This window comes from Cibotium barometz, chromosome 11, assembly GCF_041138505.1.
Source record: "Cibotium barometz isolate CiBa-2024 chromosome 11, ASM4113850v1, whole genome shotgun sequence".
Lineage (NCBI taxonomy): Eukaryota > Viridiplantae > Streptophyta > Polypodiopsida > Cyatheales > Cibotiaceae > Cibotium > Cibotium barometz.
In genome coordinates this window covers 2,051,517-2,077,989 of record NC_141056.1, presented here as the reverse complement: position 1 = coordinate 2,077,989, position 26,473 = coordinate 2,051,517, and the positions used below count along the sequence as shown (strand labels likewise).

General features: G+C 46.1%; 2 protein-coding genes across 6 annotated transcripts in view; one reads left to right on the top strand and one right to left on the bottom strand.

Annotated features, from left to right (window-relative positions):
- MYB4R1 (myb domain protein 4r1) overlaps nt 1-25,036 on the bottom strand; it is a 40,368-nt gene extending 15,332 nt beyond the window's left edge. For all 4 annotated transcript variants that reach the window (XM_086804618.1, XM_086804620.1, XM_086804622.1 and 1 more), the window contains exons 1-4: nt 24,534-25,036; nt 3,806-4,386; nt 2,681-2,868; nt 2,408-2,569 (exon numbers count right to left, since the gene is read on the bottom strand). In XM_086804618.1, the coding sequence (XP_086660744.1) occupies nt 2,408-2,569; nt 2,681-2,868; nt 3,806-4,386; nt 24,534-24,903 (1,301 nt within the window). In that variant the 5' untranslated portion in view covers nt 24,904-25,036. The remainder of the gene's footprint in view (nt 1-2,407; nt 2,570-2,680; nt 2,869-3,805; nt 4,387-24,533) is intronic.
- On the top strand, nt 20,145-23,541 carry LOC147633654 (uncharacterized). Of its 2 annotated transcripts, none has more exons than XM_086804616.1 (2): nt 20,145-20,630; nt 20,691-23,541. In XM_086804616.1, exons 1-2 carry the CDS (start codon nt 20,145-20,147, stop codon nt 21,108-21,110), a joined length of 906 nt encoding a protein of 301 aa, XP_086660742.1. In that variant the 3' UTR covers nt 21,111-23,541. The 2 variants fall into 2 exon arrangements, with proteins under 2 accessions (XP_086660742.1, XP_086660743.1); XM_086804617.1 differs by having other exon boundaries at nt 20,518-20,630.
- Nucleotides 25,037-26,473: the final 1,437 nt, after the last annotated feature.

Below are 26,473 nucleotides of genomic sequence, written 5' to 3'. Positions count from 1 at the left end.
TCCGACTCTTCGGCAATCCAACCACAAAGTCCATATAAATGTCCTCCCATGGCAACTCTAACTTATTGGTAGCTCTCCTAATGTTTGGCTTTGACTTCTCACAAACTTGGTAAAACCGTACATACACATGCACATCCTGCTTCATTCAAGGCCAAAAGAAAAGACAAGATAACTTTTCCAACACCGGGCCTTCGCCACACGATGTCCTAAAACGGGAACATCATGTGCTTCATATAGAAGCACTTCGCAGAAATCACCACCCTTGATGACACAAAGTCGATCCTTGTAGTACAACCACCCATCATGAATGGAGTACTTTGAAGTAACACTATCCACACATTTGCTCCAAGGCTCCTTGTAGTTCGGGTCCTTGTCTCCAATGCATACCATAGAAAGTTTTCATAGTGACTATTTCATGCCAATAAAGGCAATGTATCCTAAGGACCCCTTCTTCCCCTCATGCAAGGCACAAGAGTTCTTCTTGCTAGTCATGATTATTCATAGTTGAGACCACATTGAAGGGATTTCTTCACTTGGAAATTGGAGGAGCTAGTTATTACTATTCCTTTTCAAAACAAGGTTGAATGTTTTTCTATTGGTGCATGCACCTCCTGATAATGGTTTTCCCATGCATGGCATCACTCAAGACAGTGAACCTCTACCCGCACATAAAGGATGGTCCACTAACACATTACAAAAGGCCTTCTTGGCCCTTACGGGTCCAGATAAGAACAAACTCACTCAAGTAATGCCCACCTAGACCACTTAAAAAGAAGTTGGTCCTACATTACATAGATCATTACTTTGCATCCTAAATGATTTACTCACCAGAAGAACCAACCCCACCACCACCCACACCCCACTCTCTTCCCCGCACCCACCCCCTGTTGAGTAGAGAGGGGAGCAGCAGCAACACTCAAAGAAGCAAGTACACAATCGTGTTAGGTTGTGAGACGAAAAGTCACATCACTCAATAATGTTGGTTGTACCAAAATGAAAGTACAATAACATGATGAGTTAACACACTAAGTGGCTTAGAGTGTGTTCTTGTGCATGCGGGAAAATCCCCTCCTAAGGAGGGTAAAAAGTGCCCTAGCTATCGTACAGTATTCACACACCACTCCATGTGACATAGATGCTACCAATAGATGCCTCATCATATAGGCCCACAATGGGTAGTTAGTCTTGTCATGCTTGTCCTCGGCAGAGAGCATCCCGAATGCATCATTATTAGTCATGACTCAAAGCAAACTAACAACTTGTCCCACGCAAATGCCACTGCACAATGCACTCAATGTCCACTGGAAGACAGCCTTCTGAGACGCCCAATGACCCACTAATGACAAGGAGCTGCAAGTGTATTGAAATGATAAGAGTAGAGATAGAAAAGTTAACTAAATAGAGGCTTGACGACTAGAAAGGGCCCCAGTGAGGGTGTCGGAATGTCGTATGTCAATGCCGATTGCATGAAAAGAGAGCACAAGGAATACTAGATTCAACCATGACTTGATTCAGCTCTATTTTCGGAAAAGCTGAAAATTTGCATAAGGGTTTAGATGGCCTAAACGGGCTCCGATTATGGAGTTCTTTGGCTTGGGAGACTCAGAAAATGATGAGGAATACACCAGCGGGCGGAACTAGCTGACGGAACTAGTTAATAGGCGCTGCTAGGGCGGACAAGGCGGAGTTGCCCAAATCAAAAAATTGATTTGGGGCTTCTCTAATTAATGTCTGGACGAGTTTGCTCATGTAGGAGTATTGTTGGAGCTGTGAGCGGAGGCAGCAACGCTCCTACTGATGGTCGGCGGCTGCCCTAATTAGGGCAAGCTCCAAGATGGAGCTTAGGCTTCCTTAGTGGGGGCCTAGCAAGGCCTTGTAGAGCCTTTTGGTGGGGCTTCCCAAAGAGAAAGAGAATCGGCAAGTGAATTGGGCTCCTCAATTTTTGCCCACGAACTGCTAAAGAAAAACTTTGAATCCCAATGGCTGTAACCTCAGCCCTGATACCAAATGTTGGGTAGAGAGGGGAGCAGCAGCAACACTCACACACACATAGAGAAGCAAGTACACAGTCGTGTTAGCTTGCGAAAATGGAAGTACAATAACATGATAAGGTAACACACACTAAGTGGCTTAGGGTATGTTCCTGTGCACGGGGAAAAAACCCCCTAAGGAGAGTAAAAAGTGCCCCGGCTATCCTACTGTGTTCACACACCACTACCTTCGACATAGATGTCAATGCCACCACCCCCCCCCCCTCCCCCAGGTTGGGAAAAAAGGCCCGCACTTATCATGAACATGTCAAACACAACAAATGCAAGTACTTTTTCAGCACAACAAACGGATAGTTAGGGAGACATTAGCATTTTTTAATAAAAGGCCTTGAGTGTTAAAGATAGGAATAGCATACTGTATCCAGCATTCCGTAGGACTGCGACCAACCACGTAAACACGAGTCACCTCATTCCAATTGATAATTGGCAGTGCAGCTCTAATGTCATCCAATGTAAGTGGTCGTTCTGCAATAGCTTTTATTTGATCATCTAGAAACGTTGCATCATCGGTGCCAGCACTGCACCAATCCAACCCAAAAATTTCATTTAGACAACGTTCTTGATCACTATGCTTCTTAGCAGCTTGCCTTACATATCAACTTCACAACATGGAGAAAAGATCTGTATACCTGAATATTTCCATGGCTGATCGAATGCGGCTTTCTTGAACCTGCTGTTTTACACCCTTGACCAGCTCTTTTTTCTCTTCTTTCGACCATATTCTCAGTTCAGAACCCAGAGAATATTTCTTTTGCACTGCCCTTAGTTTAGCCACATCTGCATTGTCAGGTGGTCGGCCCTTGCTCCGTCTAGCACCCTGCCAAATATGAATTCATTTGATTTGGATATTGATTGAGAATATTTTAATCACAAAGCTGCATCACAAGTCTTACTAAAATAAGTATAAATGCATATCAAGGCTACTCAAACCAAGGTTGCATTTAAAACCCGTTTTTTATTATTTAGGATGTTTTGGACTTGCAAACGTTTCAAACCCGTTTTTTGTTTTTTATTTGGACTTGCACTTGTTACTCTCTTTAGAAGAGGTTTTTTCCCCATGTCCTTTTTGGCTTGCCCATTGGGAGGTCTAAGCATTGGTTCTTCAAAATTAGCTTATTTTCATGTCATGTTATGGAACATGTCATGACAACACATGGATGATGACTCATATGGTTTTAACATTAAAAAGTACGTAACGTTTTTTAAGTACTTTATCAATCGGCAACGTTCTATACTACGTACTAAACTCCTATCGTTTCGTACGTTTGAAACTACCTTGACTCAAACCAGCAGACTCTTTCCTGCCTTGGGGCCCAATGAAAAAGCCCATGTTGCTCCTAGCTTGCTACATTATGCTTGAGGCTTCACAAATCCTATCCAAACCTTACATAGCTTGAAGTAGCCCATTTCGGACAAATGAAACCCTACCAAAACGTATCATTCCAAAAAAGACCTCTTTTTCAAGTTTTTCAAAGTTGTATTATCGGACTTTAATCAATTTTGCAGCCAATCACATCCATGCATCGTGTACATCTTTGTATATGTCACAACACTTTCCAACACCCCCCCTCCCCCACATCACATCCTTAGATGTTCTTGGTGCAAACTAGAATATTGGAGCTTTTTTGTTTTGGCACTTTCAAGGCATATTTCAGCTATTTCTTCAAAACATTAAATGGAAGAATGGGCTTAATTTTTACATATTCCAGGGGTCCAACCGTATCTAAACCTCAAAAAAATCCCAATATACCCACCTCTGCTAGCGGAGGCGGATGTTGACGTTCCTTTGTACTTCCAGTGCAAAAATTACTGACAGCAGGAATTATACCATCTTCCTCAAAGGCATATCTCCTCTTGGTAATGTTTTGGAAGTCCAGAAGTGCTCTGACCCGTTTCTTTAGGTCAGTATTTTCTTCCAATTTGGATTGCAGCAGCTCCAGCTTATTTGTCAACACTCTCTGGCAAAGCCTGTTTTTCTTCAGAGCATCTAGAGTGCTTCTAATGCTTCTTCCCTGTGGCTCAGCTGACAAATCTGCCAACAGATTATAATTATACACAACACCATCTACTGGCTCATCAGAAAGACCTTCCATGGTGTCATCAAAGATTTCTACTTGTCCTGGAAACGTGAAACCAATTGGTTCTGGATTATGATCTGGTGATAGGCTTACATCACAGTAAGGAGATAAATCACTGGAAATTTCAGATATAGAAGCCTCCTCAATTGAAACGCTTTTGAAAATCCCTGTGTCATCTTGTCCTGAAATAAATAAAGCTTTGTAATTTTCGTCGTAATTTTCGTCACCATCTCTGAGCACACTTTTATCAACCTTGCCTGCAATCAACAAACAAATGCATCCGGTTATTGAAAAACACAAAGTTCAACTTTCAAATTATTTCTTCTGTTTGAGAGCACAATTTACTGAAATGTTTACCTATTATTTACTGAAATGTTTACCTATTCGACAACATAATTTTTTGAACACACTGTACAATTATGTATCTCAAAAAATTGTTATAAATAACCACTGGATTTCTCTTCCTTTTTGTGGCTGAGGCCATGAGTTCCTTTCTTCGAGCACAAGATACAGGCCTCCAAGGGTTGCGCTTGCCTATTCACACCATGAGGAGTTTCTGGATGCAAAGTTTGCAGATGACACCACCGCATACCTCACAGAGTCGGAAGGGAACCTCCGCCACTTTGCAGCAACTGTTGAGGAGTTCTGCCTGGCTTTATGGGCGAGAATCAACCGGCACAAGATGTGTGGCTTCTAGATTAGTAACACTCCCAGCCCAGCCGAGCACCCAGTTGACCAGTTCAGATGGATCCCTCACGGCACGGCTGTGCCGTGAGGGATCCATCTTGGATGCCAAGTCGGGTAATGGCAGGATCCAGAAGACAGAGAGGAGTCGCCTGGTACCCCCTTCTTTGCCTACACTACATGGCTGAGCCGCAGGATTCAGATGTCAGAGGTGGAGGGCACTCCAGCAGCAGCGGCACATTCACAGTTCCAAGGCCTGCCACTGCATTTTCTCACAAACTTATCGAAAGCCGCTGTGGGATAGCTTTCGACCGCAGATCACCCTTTTTATGTGGAAGCTGGCACACAGGAGCTTAGCCGTTGGCACTTTGTTGGCCATTGGCGGCAGACCAATAGCTCTCTGGAAGAAATCTGAGCTGGAACTGTCTCCCACCCCTAGTGGGAGCGGGTGTTTGGAGGAGTCTCTCTCGAGAACTATGAAGCTCTAGTAGTAGTCTGCCAAGCTGTCGCTGGTCCGAGGCCTCCATCAACTGATGTAGTGAAGAGTGCTCCTCAAACAATCCTGCATATCTATCTCTGACCCCCTAGTGGGCTCTACATCTACATACAAAGTGATCCTCAGTCTCCACCTCCTCGCGACACAATCTGCATATCTGCTCGGCTCTGGGAACCCATGTTGCTCTCCCAGCCTCTATCTCTAGCTGATGTGACGAGACTCGTAGCTGTCCAATAGAAACGCGAGAGCTGTGTGGCATGTATACATCCATATACCGCGGTCACTGTATAAACCCATCCCCTGAGATGCTCATAAAGTGGTCTCTATAATACAGCATCTTCGGTGGTAGTGGGCTCTCTGGTGCTGTCCATGTCTCCTGTATGTAGCGCTGCCATATGTCCTGTCTCATCACTCTGTTCCTCTCATTGAGAGACAGGTAACCCCGTGGAGCAAACTGATCATACTGAAAAGGTGGCAACCGCTCAATGTCTATCCCATGATGTGAGAATCACTGTAGCATCTGTGCATACCAAGATCCAGTGTGTCCAGCCTCAGCCAGCTGTCTGGATGCCTCAAAAGCTCGGCGGGATAATCTCTCTCTGGGCATCTCCCTCATCCTGTATATAAAGGAGATCGTCTGGAACAATGCCTCCACTGCCATAGGTGGTGCAGCAAACTCAGCTCGAACAATGTCATGCGGGACGGATGGTTTGCTGCGTATCATCCTCGAGAGCATCAAGATCTGTGGTCTCTCCAGCTGTACCCATGTGGAGGCTGCAAGCCCTGGTGCCCAAACCGCTGCTGCATACATCAAGGCTTGTGTCACTAATGTATCAAAGAGCCACCCCTTCGTGCGGGGTTCCTAAAAATGTGCCTGATGACACTGACGCTCAAGGCCAGCAAGAGCTGCATACCCCCGGGTCACTCTATCTCGGACTGCATGAGCCATGGAGAAGCGTCCAGCTGAGCTAGTAAATGTGATGCCAAGGTAAACATAAGAGCTCACCACCTCGACCCGCCCTCCTGCTAATGTGAGAGTAGTGTGGCTCCTGACTGCGGGTGAGGTGTGGAAGATCATAACCTTCGTTTTCCCGAGGTTCACTATGAGACCCTGCTGTGCGCAGAAGTTATCAAGAGCCACAAGGTGTCTTTGAAGCCCAACCTGTGTGTCGGATACCAAGACGATGTCATCAGCATAAAGCATAACATGGACAGTAATACCTGATAGCTCAACCCCAGAGCCTCCTCCCTGTGTGATGTAGTCGGCCACCTCATCAATATAGAGCCCAAAGAGTGTGGGGGAGAGCGGGCACCCCTGCTTCACACACCAATGGTGCTAGCAACTGTGTCGGACAAGCCTCCTGGGCATCGGACTCTCCCAAAGACTTGCTCATATAGCCTGTATATGCCCCACATCATGTCTGAGGGTATGCCTAGTGTCTGTAGTCGCCGAAAGAGGCACTCTCTGGGCACAGTATCAAATGCCTTGCGGAAATCCACAAAGCAACAATAGAGCCATGGTCTCCGTGCCTTGGCCTGATCAATCAGGCACCTCAATGTAAAAATGTGGTCGATGGTCGAGAAGGCTCGTCGGAAGCCTGCCTGGCCTGCTGCTCTCAATCCCCCATCCTCTGCATGACTGCTCAGCTCTGCCTCCAAAACTGCCCCGTATAGTTTGGCCAATATATGGCCAATCATGATGGTCCTGTAGTTCCCGGGGTCTAGTACATCTCCCGCTTTATGGATCGGCACAATAGTGTGCATTGTCGACTCAGCCGGAAACCCCTCTGACAGAACTCTGTTGAAGAGATGAGAAAGAAATGGTGCCAATGTATCAATAGCATAGATGAGATGCTCTCCCTGTAATCCTGTATGATCTATCGCCCGTCCATGTTGGAGTCGGCATATGGCCCTCCAACCATAGGTGGGGTGAAGAAGGTGGAGACTGTGGGGCATGGCTCTGTGGGCTGTGGTATAGGGGGCTGTGCAAGCACATCATAGAGTCTCTCTGCATATGTCTGCCAGGTCTGAGGATCGGTAATAGGTGTGGGAGGACGGGGCTCTCTGAGTCTCCTCCAAGCAGCAGCAGCATCTCTGAGTCTCCTCCAAGCAGCAGCATCATATCTGCTCATGAGCATGTGATGTGTGTCCCAATACTGAGCCTCCTCATAAGCTCGCCGCTTACGGTGGGTGAGAGTATGCATCCTCCTGCCTGCCTGTCTCTGGGTGATCTCCCCACGAGCCCTCTGCACTCGGAGACTGCGGTAAAGGTTTCTGCACTCATCATACCATCGATTCTGGGGCATGCTCCCAGATGTAGGTGGCTGTCCTGTCTGTATGTGGTATGGGAAACTCCTCGCAGCTGCAGAGTGCAGTACATGTGAGAACTGCGAGGTGAGCATAGCCATGGGTGCTGATGGGTCTAAGGCAAATAGCTGATCATGAACATGATAGTCATACACATCGGCTAGGTCCTGAGTGAAGTGGAAAATAGTGCGTGGTGGCTGTATGATGGGTGGGTGGGTCTCCAGTAAGCTCCTAAAAGTGAGGGATAGAGATGTATGATCCACCCCAATGGGGCATGGTGGTACGGTAAAGTGAGACACCATATCTGCTGCCTCCCGGGATCCCATCACATAGTCCACTGTACTACTGCCACCCCCCACTGGAAAGCAAGTCAACCCACCTAAATCTGGCCACTGAGTCATCCCGTTATAAATAACGAGATGGTGTCGGACCCCAAGCTCCAACAAATGTTGCCTATATCCAGTGCTGTCAGCTCCTCCGTCAGCGGAGATCCGAGTGGTCCCTGTATCCTCTGTAGCTAGCGGCTCTAGTCGCAAGGGATCCTCAAAGTCATAGATTTCGCAGTCTGCTCTGAGTCCGTGCATTGAAGTCTCCCATCAAGAAGACTTCTCCTAGTGTCAAATAGTGTAAGATCTCCTCAGATAAGACAGTATGGAGACTCACTAGCCTCTCCTCCACCCGGCTCCTCGGTGGTGGCAAACCACGACCCCTTCGGAGGAAAGTAGCAAAGGGCGATATAAATCCATCTGGTCTCCGAGAGGCGTAAGCTAATCCACATGTATCTTGCCTCCGAGTCTCGTGCTACGACTCGAACATGCTCATGTAACCCATGTCTGAAAAGCACTGCAATACCTCCTGAACCTCGGGAGGTGGCCTGTCTCATCCCCTGTCGGTGAGCTGACTCCCACTGATAACCCTCAACCCATGGTAAGCCCCTCTCCGGGCTCTCATGTGTCTGTTAGCCCCTCGGCGCCTCCTTCAGCTCGCCTCCTTCCAAGAGAGAGATAAGAATCAAGCATGCTATTCAGCCCTTGCAGTCTTCCTGGCTACCTGACTGGCTGTAGAGTGTCTCCCGCCTAGCGCCCATTGCTGGCTGAAGCCCATACGTGCAGCCACCTGGCGTAGAGAGCCTCCCACCTGACACCCGCCTGGCTGCCTGAGTGGCTAGAGCCCGCCTGGCGCCCGTAGCTGACTGTAGCCCGCCTGGTCGCCCATTGCACAGTTGCCTGGTCACCCGTATGCGCAACCTGACGCCCATGCTACAAAGAGCCTCCCGCCTGGTGGCTATAGCCCATGCACGCAACAGCGCCTACCTAGCTGTGGCCCATGTGCGCAGCAACGCCCGTACGTACCACACCACGACCACATGACGACTTCGCTCCAAAATCCACACTTTTGTTCCCTTTCACACTTCTGCTGGCCACACATATGGGTTTCCTTTTCATATCCAAACTGATGCCTGTTCACACTGACCATCCCGTGCCCGTGCCCACCTGCTTGTTGTGCTGAGGGAAAAACACAAGGTCGTAACAAGAGCTCCATTGATTTAGACTAGGACTCAGGGATCATTCCATTAATATGATACAAAAGGTTGCATAAATGCTTGTACATGATGCTGGCCCTTGGTCAACCCCCAAAGGTTGACCTATGGCCTCAACATAACTTCTATTGCTGACTAGACTTATGAATGGTGTGATGCTATTGATGAAGATGTTGATGCTACTAATGATGTGAGCCTACTGGTGTTGACCAACTACTTATTAACCAAGGATTAATGATGCTCATGCAGAGGTTTGGCCATGGCTTACTCTTGCCATGGACGTGGTGGATCACGAGTAGTGTTGCCGAGGGCCTCTATGGGTAGGTACTAGTGGTATGGGACGCCATGGTTGATTGGCTTGGACCTATGGGAGTGGAACCTTAGCTCCTTGCTCAAGGGTAGTCATGGTCGCAAACCTAGGTTGGGTGGTGGGCTTGCTTGCTCCCCCTCTATTTGGTTTGTACTAATCTTGTTTTGGCTTGTGTATTATGGTTGATCTATGGGAGGATCTTACACTTCCAGTACAAGATCTCCCCATGTGCAATCCTCATCTAAGACTAAACACAGATTGTGTTTTCACAACTAGTACATCCTCACGTCTTTTTTAGGAAAAGCATAAAACTTCCCATCAACTTATGCGTATGTCCCAAGTCCTCGAACATCCTGAAGACACCTTACAGCTAGGCTAGCATCCACTTTCACCCACCAAATTGGGATGAACTAAAGGTCCCATTAACAGAGATCTTGAAGGACAATAGTTATAACGTAAATATATTCCACCTCTAACATGTCCATGGATTACACTCCATCAAACATGTGGAAATCCACATGACTCCCAAGTCGTGGAATCAAAATAACCCTGTGCAACTGTGTCCACCCTGGAGTATCAAACGGTCCAATCGTTAATTGGTCCATACTAATGTAAGGTCTCCACAAATGTACCATGCAATAGGTTGGTCATCGTAATGCGCAACAGAGCCTTCTCTATAACCCGTGAGTTTATGCAATTCCACTTTACTTGAGAGAGGAGAAGAGAGAGAGAGAGAAAGAGAGAGAAGATAGAGTCGACATAGTATTGGGTCCCAATTACCCACTGAAGAACACCCCACCCCTCTCTCTGCAAGCAAGAGTATTTGCTTATATTTCTTTGGAGAACTTTTACAATGAATATGAATGATGACTGAGAACTTTTACAAGGACGAAGTAGACCAAACGCAAGCTGATCCAGATGTTGTCCAAGCTCCTTTGAATAGCTCTTTCAATGACCACTATGCAAGCCCAAAACTAAGGGAAGTTGTAAGCCCAACGGAGCGTGCAGTGACAGATGCAACCATGTGTACAAGAGATAAAGATGGAGAGAGAGAAGGCGGAGAGAAAGATGGGAATAGGGGATTCACCCGGTACACCACGCTGAGTGGGGAACAGGCCCGCCCCCTCTTCAAGAATTTATTTCAAGAACAATCCATGGGCTTTTCCAAGCCACGACCAATACAACAAATGAATACAATATCAAACAAAAGTGTCGATGTCAAGATCGGGCATAGGTCGATGTCGATGCACAAGATATATCACTCATGCCGAGCTCACCACGAGGTTGACCAACAAGAGTCTTACACCGGGCTAGAACCAAAATCCAATGTTTGATGTTCCCAAATATCCACAAAAGCTCTTTGTTCTTAATCCAATCCGGACAAGGTAATCCCAAAAGCGACACACCAAGATGGGTATGTATCTCCACAAGGAAATCCCCTCCTTTGTAAGGGTTCTAGAAAACTAGTAACTGCTGGTTTTTAGCAGTGTCTTAAAACAGCACAAGGAGATGGCACACAAGACGGATTCAGGTTCTGCGAGCTGAGGTGGGTGCTACAGGTCTTAATGGTGCAGGCGGCGGGGATATGCAGGAGGTTCTGTTGGGTAGGTTGCTGCAGCCTGTGCTCAGGGCAGAAAACTGGTGAGTAGGCACAGCCAGGCGTTAGGCAACGCAGCTGCAAATAGAGGCGGTTCTGCTGCTCTGCAGGCAGAGACTGCATGCTCACAGGGTGGCTCAGCTGCAACGCAAGCGGCTACACAACAAGGTAGAGGTAGCGCACAGGTAGTGGTGGGCAAAAGCAGCAGGACAGCGCAATTGGCGGGCAGCGGCGGCTGACTTCTCAAAGCAGAGGCGCAGGGCAGCCGAGCAGTAGCAGCAGGCAGCGAAGGCGGCGGCGCTAGTACTGTTGGTGGCACACAGAACAGATGAAGGTGACGGCAGCAGAGGACTCCGAATAGGGGCACAAGGTGGCGGACGCCAGCTGAGGAGAGCGCTGCTCGGCGGAGCGTCGGTGGTAGAATACTTCTTCTATGAGCCTCCAAGAGTTCTTCTATGAGCCGCCAAGAGGGTGCATGCTCCTTTAAATACTTGAGGAGATGCCTGCTTTTAACCACGCTTTGCGTTTTGCCTTTATCCCCTAGCTTTTGTTTTATTATCTTGCTTTTGCTTTGATAATAGTCAATGTTAGCTTTTTGACTCAATTTGATGCTCTCTTTCCAACGGTGCCCTTAGCTTTTTGGTTAACAAAGTTTGACTTTTGCTTTTTCCAGCTTTTTGACCCAGACGAGTGCTTTTTCCAATTCCAATTTTAGGAACCCTGTTTCCATGTGTCCATCATCCTGTCCATGTGTCCGGACATGAGTTCTATCATGTCCGGACACATGATAGAGCATGGAGGACCAAACGGTTACAGATGCACTCTTGCAATCCTCTCTCTCTCTCTCTCTCTCTCTCTCTCTCTCTCTCTATATATATATATATACATCCATTTCATCCCACCATGACCAAGAGTTCACCTTCTTAGCTCTTTTGGTACCCTTGGGAGGCATTATGAGAGAGCTCAAAGAGAGAATGGAAATTATATATATATATATATATATATAATATTTTATCCGAGATTTACTTCATCTATCATACCATAACAGAATTGAGTCTCATTTTAGGGACCCATCAATCCAGCCTAACCCCATCCAGTCCCATGGGTTAACCAACCGCCCAACCACTGTACTGATGGGATCCATTTAAGAATTTGGTTAGGTTTTGTCCCGGGTACCAGGGAAAAGAGTACCCAGGTCCGTAGCCGGATATTCATGCAAACTTAAAACTAGTCACACCACTTACACACCCAATATAAAATTGCCTTTCTCACAGAATCAGTTGTCTTCAAAACAATCTTGAACAGGGTGTTGGAGGGGGAGCTGCGAGATGGAAATGTCGCTATTGCAACATTACCGAATTCGCGGGAGCCAACCGGATACAAGGACATCTTCTTCATGAAGCTGGCCAAGAAATACAACCTTGTGGAGCCATCCCTGCCAAGAAAAAAAGGGAGCTTGAAGCAAAGCAAAATGCTATCCTTTTTCATGCTCCCCTTCCAAGGTCTATGGTTGTAGACCCTTCACTCTTTATAGCTCCTTCCAATCCCTCTCAACCCATGAACTTCTCTACATCGATTGGCTCCTCTTCCATGCATTAACCACCCCAAGAGGCACCCAACACACTCTTGCTATCTCTTGGGATCCGCGCAAAAGAGAAGCAATGGATGCAACTATTGCGAGGCTTTTTTTACCATGACCATATTGCATTCAATGCAGCAAGGTCTCCCTTCTTTCAAGAAATGGTTCGCCTCATCACTGAGTTTGGGCCTACCTATACTCTCCCCTCCTCAGAGTGGCTCAAGACCACCCTTCTGCTATAGGAGTGAAAGAAAGTGAAAGCAACAGAAAACACGAGTGTAGGCCCAGGTACAAGACTTGTAAATGCTGAAAACTGAGCACGAGGGAAGCCCGTAGGTGTTGTACAATGATAAGAAGCAGAAGCAGCTGCTAATGACCTCAATTGGATGCAGAATAATGAGATGGAATGAGGGCATAGTTGCCAGACATTTTTAAAACGGGAAGTTTTCTACGAGTTTTATACTTTTAAAAACGTTTTTTATTTTTGGAGAAGTTTTTTAAATAAGTTTTTTATTCATTAATTTTTTAAAGCTGTAATTATGGCCTGTATCAAAGAACGATTTACCAATGACCATTCAACATTAACCATTCATATATATAAAAATAATGTCAAGACTGAAGACTGACACTCTAGAGTCTACACATCCTAATCCATCTCAACATCATTCAGATGCCTCAGCCTCCGAATCTGTAGTGTAAGTATATGAATCATCCGAATCATCTAGATCTGCCTCCTCTATCTGTGCTGCAACACCCCAACTCGAGCACTAGACTCGCTGCTGATGAACTGGTCGTGGCCTGAACTCGAGCTCACTCTCTTGAATGGCTCCGCGTGGTGCAAATCGGCTGCATGGCCTCCTCGTAGAGCATAGCATAAATATCTCGCTCATCTGGTGGGATCTCTGGAATTTCCTTCACTTTCTCGATGTCAATCAAGTTGACATTCACCTAGCGAGGCTCAATGGGATTGCCTTTCTCCTCAAGAAGATGAAGGTTGCAGTGGCAATACACCAAACGCTCCAGCTAAGCGGTAGATAATCTATTCCTCTTTTTTGTGTGAAAGAGGACCCAAGTACTCCAATTTCTCTCACAAGGACCCGCGCTGCAGTCCTGTGAGAGAACTCTCATGGCAATGCTTCTCTGCCATTCAAAAATTAGAAGAACTTAGAAGCTACTACAATAAATGAAACAATAAATTAGGATCATAAGCAAGTTGCAACAAAGTTCCTACCAAATGGGGAGCACCAATGCCATAGTTCTCTCACCATGACACAGGCTCAAGTTGGCACTCTCGTAGGCAAGCAATGGGGGACCCAAAGTGTTTTCCTGTGCCATTCCGAAAGTGTAGGCGCTCCTGCTCTAGTATCCTCAACTGCTGCACATCTCCACCAGTCAAATCATCAATGTACTCCCTCCAGCCATCCTCCAACTCCTCACATAAGAATTGCTTGTCATTTCTCCATACAGGATGAAGGATGTGTGCAGCAGCATGAATTGGTCTATAAAACCAATCCCATCGAGTGAGCCACGCATTGCGAAGATCCGTCACCCTAATTGATTCATTTAAACATAATAACATTATACATAAAACATTAAAATTCATTAGGTGTGTTATGCATAAATGATACAACTTCCTAGTCAATGTAGTAACGTACTTACTTCTCTTCTTCCAACCCTTCTACCTTGTTAATGCATTCATCGATCTTGTCCATATACTCATACAATAAGCCAAGTGTGCTGCCCTCCATATTGGTGATGCGTAAGACACTATAGAATGGCTATAGAATCCTCACCAACACTTCAGCCTTCTTCCAAAAGGCTTCATCTCCCATTCTAGTGGTTTCAAACTTCACATATTTGGCCCTTCTTTCTTTCACCTCATTCATCTCAAACCATGCACGTGAAACAACTCTACGCAAGAGTCCGGCCCGAACTCGTAGTACCCTGTCAACTAGAATAAACATGTAGGCAAATCTAGTGGAGGAGGGTTTTTGGAGCTGAAACTCACTCTCTACTCTAAAGATGTTCAACACCTTTGGCCTCTTTGTGACAAATTCAACAATGAACTTTGAAGTGGCCAACACTTTGGCAACCCATGGCATCTTGATTCTTTCCCACATCCTCCATCAACAAATCCAAGCTATGTGATGCACAAGGAGTCCAAACAATTTTTGGGAACTCCCCATGCAACATACGGCCCATACTAACACAATTAGAGCCATTATCTGTAATAACTTGCACTATGTTCTCTGGGCCTATCTCCATCACAGCCTCACACAAGTCTCTCCAAATGAACTCCCCTGTCACCACTGTAACTGGCAAAGAGGCATCGATAGCCTTTAAGAACATAGTACCCTTGCAGGAGGACACCAAAATGTTACACTTCTTTTGCGTACATCTGACCATCCATCACATAGAAGTGTGCATCCATATTTCTCCCATGTAGCTCTAAGGGGTTGTATGTCCTCCTCTACCTGCATACGCTCTCTCCGAGTGCGCAAGGCCTCATATGAAGGTCCCTCCCACTCATAGCCGATGCGGCTCACTGCCCTCATGCAACTTTTCCATCGCTTTGTCTTCAATATGTGGAAGGATAATGCACATTGAATAAACAATTTGGTTATCTCCCTGGTAGTTGCTGCCTGCTTTCACACTCCCCCTCTTCAATGCATTCACCATGGACAACTTAAGAGGTGGACATGACGGTGCGCCACTAACAAGCATGTGAACTGAACTTGAAGCCACATCTTGCCCAACTTGACCCGATCCTTCACTTTCCTCTTCTTGATCCTTTGCCCTTTTGGTCACACCTTGACCACTGCCCGACAACTCCTCTCTCTCATCTTGAGACTTTGCAGCCATCTGTGGTCGTACCTGATTCACCACATCTTTGGGCACTCTAGGGCATATAGCAATGCCCTTTCCCTTTAACCCGGCCAAGTGGGCTTTGATACGGGTAGCCTTCCCTGTATAAATGTCACCACAATATTTGCATCTCCACCTGGATTGGCCACTTTCATTGTAATTAGTTAGGTCCTCTACATGTGCATTCACTGGATCGGGAGTTCGGCCCATTTCAAGACTCAGAAGCAAATGGGGTAAAGTCGGGTGTAGAAGAGGCAAAAGGCAAGAGCAGAGCTTCAAATGGCAGAGGCGAGAGCACTGAGCAGAAGGGGCAGGTCTGAGGTGGCCTGTGGGAGCAGTAGAGAGGCGGGAGCACTGAGCAGGTTGCTGCCTGCAGTAGATAGGAGGGACCAGGGTGCAGCCTGCACAGTGCAGAGACTGAACTTTGAAGCAAGTCTGTGCCTTGAGGTGGACCGTGGCCTGTGGGAGCAGTAGAGAGGCGGGAGCACTGAGCAGGTTGCTGCCTGCAGCAGCAGATAGGAGGAACCAGGGTGCAACCTGCACAGTGCAGACTCCAAAGACTGAAGCAGGTCTCAGCCTTGGCCCTTGAGGTGGCCTGTGGGAGCAGTAGAGAGGCGGAGGCTGCTGCAGAGGGAGCAGGCGTGGACAGTGGAGCAGCACTGAGCATGCGAGAGCAGGAATGGAGCAGCAGGCCGAGCAGAGTCAACAGCAGGCAGCGGAGCGCGAATAACAGGTTGTGTACGGTGGAGGACGTCGGCAGCAGCTTCAAAGAAGTGAAAAAAAAAACATGCGATAGGCGACACGTTATCCAAGGTTTCTTTTACCCCCCAAAAAAAACATCTGCAAAAAAAACGCATTCCCAAAAAAAAAACGTTTCTAAATGTTCACGTTTTTTATTTCATGAAAAAAACACGTTTTTAAACAACTATGAATGAGGGGAAAGGGGGACAACCCTTATATACCCCTCATGAGAGCTGGTTGGCCAGCTATAGCAGGCCGACAGCACCATAATAGCATAAAAATGCTATAAAATGCATAAAAGGCTGGAAAAAATGTCTAAATAAATATGCATATGTCGGGCCTCATAAATGGCCAGTACAAGCATGAAAACGATGCAATAGACTCTCAGGAGATGATATATAATCCAATGAGGAGAAAGAAGCCACTAATCTTGCCATGCGAAATGTCAAAGAAGGTTGGCAAAAGAATGGTGTCTTTGTCATTAGTGATAGATGGAGCGATAGCCGTTCTCGTTCTATCCATGGCATTATGGCCTACTCTCGGGGCAATGCATTCTTTTTGTCTTCCCATGATGCCTCTCCTACAGGCAAATGTCATTGTGGAGGAGTGGGCAAAAGCAATCAAGCAAGTTGGCACTATGGACGTCATCCAAGCCATCGACGATGGAGAGAACTCAAATCAAGTTGGCGCTACGGATGTCATCCAAGTCATCGACGATGGAGAGAACTCAAATCAAGCGGCAGGTGAAAAGTTTTTGACAAGGTACCCGCATCTCACATTCACTCCATGCATTGCACATGGATTGAATAATCTCTTGGACATTGATGCCCTCTCTTGGGTTGCTCCGTGCATAGTACAAGGTAAAGAGATTGTTAGCTTCATCACGCAACACCAACTCATTCTGTCCAAGTTCAAGAGAAGATCTCCAAACAAGGACCTGCTCAAATATTTTGAAACCCGCTTCGCCTATAATTTTCTCATGCTAGAGAGGTTGATCAAGGTGCAAAATGTTCTCAAGCAGATGGTGAGCGATGAGTGGAACAATTGGCCAACCTCTCGCACAGCACAGGGAAGAACATGATATAGCCATATCATGGATGACAGTTCATGGAGTGAAGTGAAGCATGTTGTCGACATCACCAAGCCTATTATCCACATGCTTCGAATTGTGGATAGCAAAAAGCCATGCATTGGTAAGGTGTACAAAGGCATCAGCAAGATGGTGGAGCGCATCAAATTAGATGAACACAAGCGAGAGCAACTCTGAAAACTATGCCAGGATAGGTGGTATCAATACCATTCAAATATGCATGCAGCTACATTTGTGCTAGATCCGGAGTTCCAAGGCGATGGGCAAGAGAGGGATAATGAAGTCTCTAAAGGTTGGGATCTTGTTCTTGCGAGACTGGTTCCAGATACTGTGGTACGTAGAGCAATTAGAAGCCAGCTCTCCTTGTATAGGAGCAAAGCTGGAAAGTTCGGTTATGTAGATGCACAAGCGAACAAGACACATGTGGAAGGGCCTCTTTGGTGGGAGGATTATGGAGCAACAACTCCATATCTTCAACGTCTTGCCAACCACATTCTTAGTCAAAATGCAAGTTCCTCTCCTATTGAGCAACAATGGAGTGTCTTTAGCCATGTTGCCTCAAAGAAGAGGAATCGCATGTTAACAACTAGAACAAATGATTTGGTGTATATGGCAGCCAACTTGCACCTTTTGGCTCAAGTTGCAAGTGGTAATCTTGACAATGAGAGCTTCATATCATGAAGAGAGATTCGGATTCAGATTATGATGAGCTTCCAGCTTCACCAGCTCACGATGCAGCTACAAATGAGAGTTTGGATGATATTCTAAGCTCTATTTGACATTCTCCTTTTTAGAGTGCCTTAATAGCTCTTTGTATTCATTTCCTTAGTTATCAAAGCCCTCTATTGTACCCTTGTTTTCTTCATGAGAAATCTATGAACATGGGTAGCTGCTGCTACTTTTGAAAATTGTTCTCTTCGAAGTTTTTCCCAATTTATACTCTGTAAATTTATTGCATTCTTTACTCTATTTGTCTATCTTGTAACTTGTTCGCAACATAATTTATGTATCATTTCTATCTAAACTCTATCTCATGATGACTTGTCACTCCCGTTCCCGTTCCAAGTACAAACATCTCCGTTCCCCGTTCCGAAGTCGGCCCTCGTTCCCGTGCCACGTTCCATGTGACTATGGCATGCAGGCATAGAGTTGCAAGGTGGGTGGTTCAGCCTAGTGGCATGGGACACTAGGTTGGGGCCATCAGAACCATGTAGACTTGCGGCAATCAGACTTCAATCTCGGGGGTGGTTCGAGGCACTGAACCTACGGTTGGGTGGTGAGTTGCTAGCCACAATCCATCACAATCATGCGATGTGTACAATGTCGGGTCTATGAAACCTTGTTAGGGTTTCGGTTCTAGGTCAGATAAGCCTTGGGCGTAGTCTGTGGAGACTTACAGTTTTGGGCTTTTTGCTATGGACATTTAAATGGCTCCCCCTAAGATGGGTGTCACTTGATTTTTCCCAACAAGTACTCAGCCCAATGTTGCTACATATCAACTTTCAGCTTTTCCAATCAGCTTGCAGATGTGTGTCTAATGCATGAGATGGGGGGCCGAGTGGCTGGTCGGACAGCTCTTACAACCATGATATTCCCCAATTTCCTCCACAAGTGGGTTCACACTGGCCACCCATATGTTGGTCTGGTCCAGCCAACCCACACCTAGGCACTCATATATTGTTGTCCTGGCTGCCCAAAATGCAGCCCAAAGATGTACATGGGTTGTAGGCATATCGCATTTAAAAGATATTGGCGGGTTAAATAGGGTAGAAGAGAAGACTGGATACACGAAAAATTACTCTCAGTTGGAACCTTTATCATATGCTACCTCACCTAATTGGCATGTATGCAAATAAAGAGCTCCTGAAGTATTCTGCATATAACTTTATCCTTCTTTGCTCTCTTTAATGTGAGAGCAACCTGAAACAAATGGTTGTATGCCATAACTGAGAAAGTTGGCCTACTTCTAGGCAGTAGTAAGGCACTTAAGGCTAAAGCACATGTTGGAAAGAAGTTTTGGCCTGAAGGCTGAGATAGAGCATCTCTTCAAGTATACTTCAAAATTATAGTAGTTTTCAGGCTAGTTGATAAAAATTTGCCTCACATTGACAAGATATTAAAAAATTAGTGGCAGCCTTCAAGTGATTAAGACTAATCTTGCTAGGTTGTAATTTGAGAAAGGTGAAGGATTTTTTTTGTGACCGTATGGAACCGATATGTCTCCGTTGCACTCAGCTGCTGTTTTGCTTCACCCATAGTGGAAGGCAACAACAATCAAATGGTAAAGTGGTGAGTAATTGGAACTCTGCTGCTTGGAAGATGATTCAATTATCACCTTGCAAAGGAGAAAGTAGAACTCTTATGCTATCACAACAACAGATGCATAAGCCCACCATTTTGTGTTTTGATTTATTTTATTTCAATGTTTTGTCTAATTTTGATTAACTCATTATATCTCTGCCAAGCCATGGCATGCACCAAAAAGTCCCCCCCACTATGACATTGAGTCCTTCTAGGAGGGTTTGTACCATAGTGACATGGGACGGGGGGAACGCGTGGGACGGGGGCGGCACGTCCGCGGGACGGAGGGACGCGGACGGCTGCCTGACTGCGGGACGGGGACGCCGGGAATGCGTTCCGGGAACGGCGTTCCCTGTCCGTACGGGGACGGTCAAACTGACCGTTGGCGGCAGACTGGCAGTTTTTGACCGTTGGCGGGGCGCCAACGGCTATCTGTCCTAGCCGTTTGGTGATGCGCAACTCCTCCAAGGCTCCAAGGCTTCTTCCTTGAGTCTCTCTCTCCCACATGGCTCCCCTCTTCTTCTATATAAGAGACCTCCATGCTCTCCTCAAGCCATCTCCTCTCCAAGCTCTCCCTCTCCAAGACCCAAGGCTCAAGCTCTCCCTCTCCAAGCTCTCCTTCTCCAAGCTCACCCTCTCCAACCTCTCCAAGCTCACCCTCTCCAAGCTCTCCTTCTCCAACATCCAAGCTCTCCCTCTCCAAGCTCACCCTCTTCAAGCTCTCCTTCTCCAACATCCAAGCTCTCCCTCTCCAAGCTCACCCTCTCCATTGTCCAAGCTCTCCTTCTCCAACATCTCCATCCCGATTCTCCGTCTTGACTCTTTCTCAAGCTCTACCATCCATCTCAAGCTCTACTCTATCACTATGGCATCCTCTTCTCAAACCCCTTCCTCTCCTCAACCCGGGTCCGCCGCCGCCTCCACCACTTCAACACCCGCTCCATCACGAAGGAGGAGGCCCGCCGTACATCGATGGAGTTGGTGGGATGAGGTAGAGTGCTCGCAATACGGTCAAGGGGGCGCCGTACATCGATGGAGTTGGTGGGATGAGGTAGAGTGCTCGCAATACGGTCAAGGGGGTGGTTCAAGACCATGGGTATGTAAGCTTTGCGGCTACAAGCGAACCGGCGGTGCCCACAAAGTGCGTGCTCACTTCTTGCATGAGCCCGGCAACGAAGTGCAATTTTGCAAGGAGGTTTCGGCCGAGAAGAAGAAGGAGCTCCTTGAAAAGCTTGTGGTTTATGAGGCGGCCGAGTTGGCAAAACGCAATCCTCAAGTGGCCGTCGACCCCACATCCTTTGTGAGGACATCAACGCCGCATGTACCTCGTTCATCAAGAGAGGCATCCGCTTCCCGGGGACGCCAAAGTACTCTTGATGAGAATTGGAACCCTCAATTGAAAGAGGAGGTGGACATGGCGGTGGCACGATTCTTCTTTCATGACCACATAGCATTTCGGGCGGCACGGTAAGTCCTTGGCACTATGCTCATGTACTATTCAAAATTCAAATATCATGCTCTAAAAACTAAAACTTAAAAGACTAAATGATGGTAAAAATCTGAATTTTGTTTGTGTTTTGCATATGGTGTTTTGGATAGATCTCCATACTTTCGGGCCATGTGCAAATTGATAGCGGAGTATGGACCCTCTTATGTTCCCCCCTCTTCGGAGACCATCCGCACCTCTCTCCTTGACAAGGAGAAGGCAAGCGTGGAGGTGGCGGCCAACCACATGAAAGAGCAATGGGCTGAAAATGGTGTTACCCTCGTCGTTGATGGGTGGAGTGACACTAGAAAGCGCTCCATGCATGGAGTTGTTGCCTACTCACGAGGGGAGACATACTTTGTCGACTCCCATGATGCTTCCGGGACGGGGAAGAGTGCCGAGATACTTGCTGCGGAGTGGGCAACAACACTAGAGACGGTGGGGGCGGAGAATGTCATTGCCATATGTGCGGATGGAGAACCGGCAAATAGGCGGCGGGGACAATTCTCCAAGCAACTTATCCTCGCATCACCGTGTGCTTTTGCATGGCCCATTGCCTCAACAACCTTATCAAAGACATAGGGGCCTTGGATTGGGTTGCACCTGTCATTGAGGGTGCCAACAAAATAGTGACCTTTGTCCTCAACCATCAAAGGGTGCAGCACGAGTTTTCCAAGAAGTCAAGCCTCTCTCTTCTTAAGTATTCCGAGACGAGGTTTGCATTCAACTTTCTCATGCTAGGCCGCTTGTGTACATGTAGCGGGGCATTGAGGGGACTCTTCCTCAGTGATGAGTTTGCACGCACTTCAGAGGCTTCCACGACGGTCGGCAAATTTTGCAGGGAAAGGGCGGATGATGCGGCATGGTGGGAGGAGGCCAAGGCGCTTGTGGAGATGGTGCAACCGATTATTGATCTCCTTAGGGTAGTGGATTCCACTCAACCATGCATTGGCAAAGTGTACGAGGCAATGGATCGCATGACAGAGAAGCTAAAAGCAATGTTCAAAGTCAAGCCTCACTATAAACAGGTCAAATCCCTATGTTTGAAAAGGTGGCAAGCCTACCACTCTCCCCTCCATGCTGCTGCCTACATTGTTGATCTTGAGTTTGAAGGCAAAGGGCAACACAAGGACAAAGAGGTGAGCAAAGGCCTTCGACAAACCTTGGATCGCCTTTACACTAGTGAGGAGGATCGCCGCACAATCAAGGACCAATTGCAGATTTATAGAGAGAAGCGGGGGGCTTTTGGTTTGGCAGATGCACAGGCGGACCGCTTCAAGGTAGGGTCTGCACTTTGGTGGGAGGATTATGGTGCGGAAACTCCAAAGTTGCAGGAATTTGCTGTGCGCGTACTCTCATAGGCTTGCAGTAGCAGTTGCCTAGAGCAACTCTGGTCAGTTTATAGCCACATTGCCTCTAAGAAGAGGAACCGCCTTGGTGTACAGCGTGCAAATGATTTGGTATTTGTCAGTGCCAACTTGCGAATGCTTTGCAAGGGCTTGACAAAGAAGGCAGATCCTTTCACCGAATGGGAGCAGACACAGCAGGACCCACATCTCTCTGATCAGCAGAGGGCCGAGATTTTAGAGGAGCTTGAGGTTGTGCCCGAGGCATTGTCCCCCCCACCTCCCCCTCCCCTCCCACTTGAGGACCAGCCTATGGAGGACTTCACTGAGGAGGTCACGATTGATCTTCACCCTTTTCAGCCTCTTGCCTAGTCTCTTGAGTCTAGAGTCTCGAGTCTCGACTCTTGCCCCACTTTTTTGCTAGCAATCTTGTATCTTGGCACTCAGTCATTTTGCCTTGAGTGTACACCCTCCTTGGGCCTTTCATTATGCCATTTGGCATTTTTGTTTAGATTGATCATTGTACACTCACTTTTGTTTATCACGCCATCGGCGCCCCATTATAGTTTTTTGCTAATACGACTATGCATTTCTCCTCTTTTTGGTGCAATTTTGTGCTTAATGTCTTGGTTTCTAAGTGTAAATCAAGTGTGTTAAAAAAATTTACAAAAAAACAATCGTTTTCAGATTGCCGTTGTTTCCACCGTCCCCGGGACGGCCTTTTGCCCCGTCCCCGTCCCGTTCCCCGTCCCATGTTTCTATGGTTTGTACAAATATATTTAGTCTACTGATAAAGTGCTCCTTCCTAGTTCTAGGTTTCAGCCCTCTCCCCTACACTAATCCTTGCCACAAAAGCTCCACCATGAGCATACAGCTACCTACTACCCTCTCCTCCACTCCTCTATCGATGATCCTTACCACCCTCCCTCATGCGCACACAATGGGAGCTGACACTTTGACATTTTTTGCATCCAGCAATGTGACCTCCTCCCAAAAAGGATCACCTAAAACACGGGCGAGTTGTATGATGATTGCTGGTCAAAGAATTGGTATTGCAATTTGGCCTAAACTAAAGTGTGCAGGCAAGGGGTACGGTTCACTCCCACAGATCCATGCCAATCCTGGCATCCCATACCACCAGTGCCTACCTGTGCATGCTCTTAGTAAGACTCTCTCTGATTCGCCATGCCCACAGCAGGAGTATGACAACTCTTGGTCCAGGCACAGACCAATGTCAAGCCATGATGATAATAACCCATAAGTCACTTATATAGTTACTATTCCTAGCATAAATAACTATCCTATCATAAATCGGCAGTATCCATGGATTTATTAATAATGAGCCCTAGCTACCAGTATCATCTTGCTTCCCCTAACCTTGCCAAAGTAATATTAGGTACGTAACAAGCAACTTGCTTCTTGTCTTCAATTCTAAAACTTTGATTTGCTTCTTGCGCTTCTCTTTGTTAGCATGTGTAATAGGCATTATGTCTACTTATACCAAAGCGCGAGAGATTTCTGATTAAGGCTTGTCCCAGACGTCACCAAGCATGAACTGCATCAGACCATCAGCTTCACACAGCATCAAATAAACACTAAATACTTAAAGCGATACTATAAACCCTAAACAAAAAAAGAGGCGACAAACCTTAAAAGCCCCAAAAAAAAAAACAAAAAAAACCCCCAAAAAAAAAGAGGAATTGAACCCTAGAAGTTAAATCGATTAGTGACAGCTAACCCTTCTAGCAAGAAAAGGCAGTAAACGCTAATTTAAAAATGAGGCAACCAACCTTAACAGCAAAGAAAGCAAAGAAGCAGGCAGTAAAACCTAATGGCAAAGAAGCCAATAAACAGAAAGCCAGATGGCGATAAACGATAATAGCAAAGAAGGAGATAAACCCTAATGCCAAAGACGTAACTCTTATGCGATAAACAATAATGGCAAAGAAGTCAACAAACCCTAAAGCGTTAAACACAGACTCAATAAAGCCTAATAAAAACGAGGTAGGGCACACAATCAATCCACCACAAGTTTTGTAACTAAAATAAACAATGGAATCACCTGTTGAATCGGAACGAGTCTTGATGTCAATGCGATTGATCGATGAGAATCTCTGCTGCACAGCTCGCAGGATTTCTTCATCGTCCTCTTCCTCGAAGGATGGAGGGGAGGGAGCCTCCTGGGCAGGCCTGAAGGCGTCCTGAGCAAAGGCCCCAAATCGCTTCTGGATGGATAGAAGAAGCACGTCATCGTCGTCGTCATCATCACCTACACTAACATCTGCATAGCGGCAGGAGTTTTCCTCGTCGGAATCATCGCCATCACCATACATCCGGCATGCCTCCTTCAGGGCTCGAAGGTCCTTCACGCAATCCTCCACCAGCAGATCGTCTTCATCGTCGTCATCGCGACCCAAATGACAATGCGGCATTTCTCCCTCCCAAAGCTCAAGCTTCTCCAGATCATGAACCCTTGACAGGGAATCGATAACCGCTGCAGGAGAAGAACCCTAAAGGAAACCTAACTGTAATGTCCATGTCAACGGCCGACTATAAACCATCTTTTTCGACACTAAGTGGTGCTTATTCACTCTTAACATTACTAATTTATTTTTTTAGGGTGCTTATTCTTAATTTTTGCTATAGGCATACTAAGGTTTGAAAGTTATGAGATAACCTTAGTACGATATAAAATTAGTAAGGTTTGGAAGTTAAGTGACAACCTTACACGTTTTTTCTTGGGCTGAGGGTGCTTATGATAAAATTGGTAAGGTTTGAAAGCTAAGCAACAACCTTACACGTTTGAAAGCTAAGCAATAACCTTACACGTTTTTTCTTGGGCTAAGGATGCTTATTCACTCTAACACATTAAATTTTTTTGAGGGTGCTTATTCTTAATTTTTGCTATAGATCCTTAGGCATACTAAGGTTTGAAAGCTAAGCGATAACCTTAGTATGAGATAAAATTAGTGCGAGCCAAAAATTTAAAAAGAAAACATATTTAAATTTTTGGAAAACATATTTAAATTTTTGAGATAATTATAAATTCAACATAATAAAGTAAGCCATGCACTTAAAAATTCAACGAGAGATGCATTTGCACTTAAGCATGATGAAAGCAGTTCAGTTTATTTCTAAGCAAGAGGACATGTTGAATAAGCCAGAAATCTAATCTAGCAAAAGCTAAAAACGTAATCCAGTACAAGCCAGAAAACCAATCCATTACAAGGTAGAGGCACAATCTACAGGAAGCAAGCTTCTTCCTCTGTGAGGCCCACAAATTTACACACTTTAGGTGAGAGCGGAACAAACTCATCGCCATCCACAATTGCATTGCGGAATAGTTTTCTTATGATTGATTGTCTTGCTCATCGTCAATGACAATAGGATTACCATGACTACCAAGTTCTGCATTATGGTTGCCATGCACATCTTTATTGCTTTGACCTCCATCAGCATCTTCACCTTCATCATCTTCACCATGTTCTCTATTGTATTGTGCACATAAAGGATTGAAGTATCTATAACAAGGAGTATCTACAAAGAAGATTTCGTCAATGTCTATGCATTGGGTCATGAAGCTGTTGGATAGTATTGAAGCACCCAGTTTGTTGGCTATGTAATTGTCCATGTACACATATGCTCATTCAAACAAATTTAAAGGTGACAAGCATACTTTGTTTTTCAGGTCTGCTTGTCCATAAAGAGCATAGAGTTGGCACTCTCTTGTTATCTCCTCAGTGGATATATTATGCGAGAAGAACTTGAAGTGCGGCTTATGTAAATCTTTCATACAATATCCTATCATCCCTTCAAATGTGTGCATTTTTAATCTGTCTTAAACCTCTACACAATACCATCCTCTCGTTTGAACAAATCCTAGCTTAAATATCTTTTGATGGTTTTCCCTACATTTATGAGTGATGGAGCCATAAGACTTACAACCATTTGAAAATTTAAAGTGGTTCAAAGTACCACCTTTTTCTAACGCATTCCTTTTAA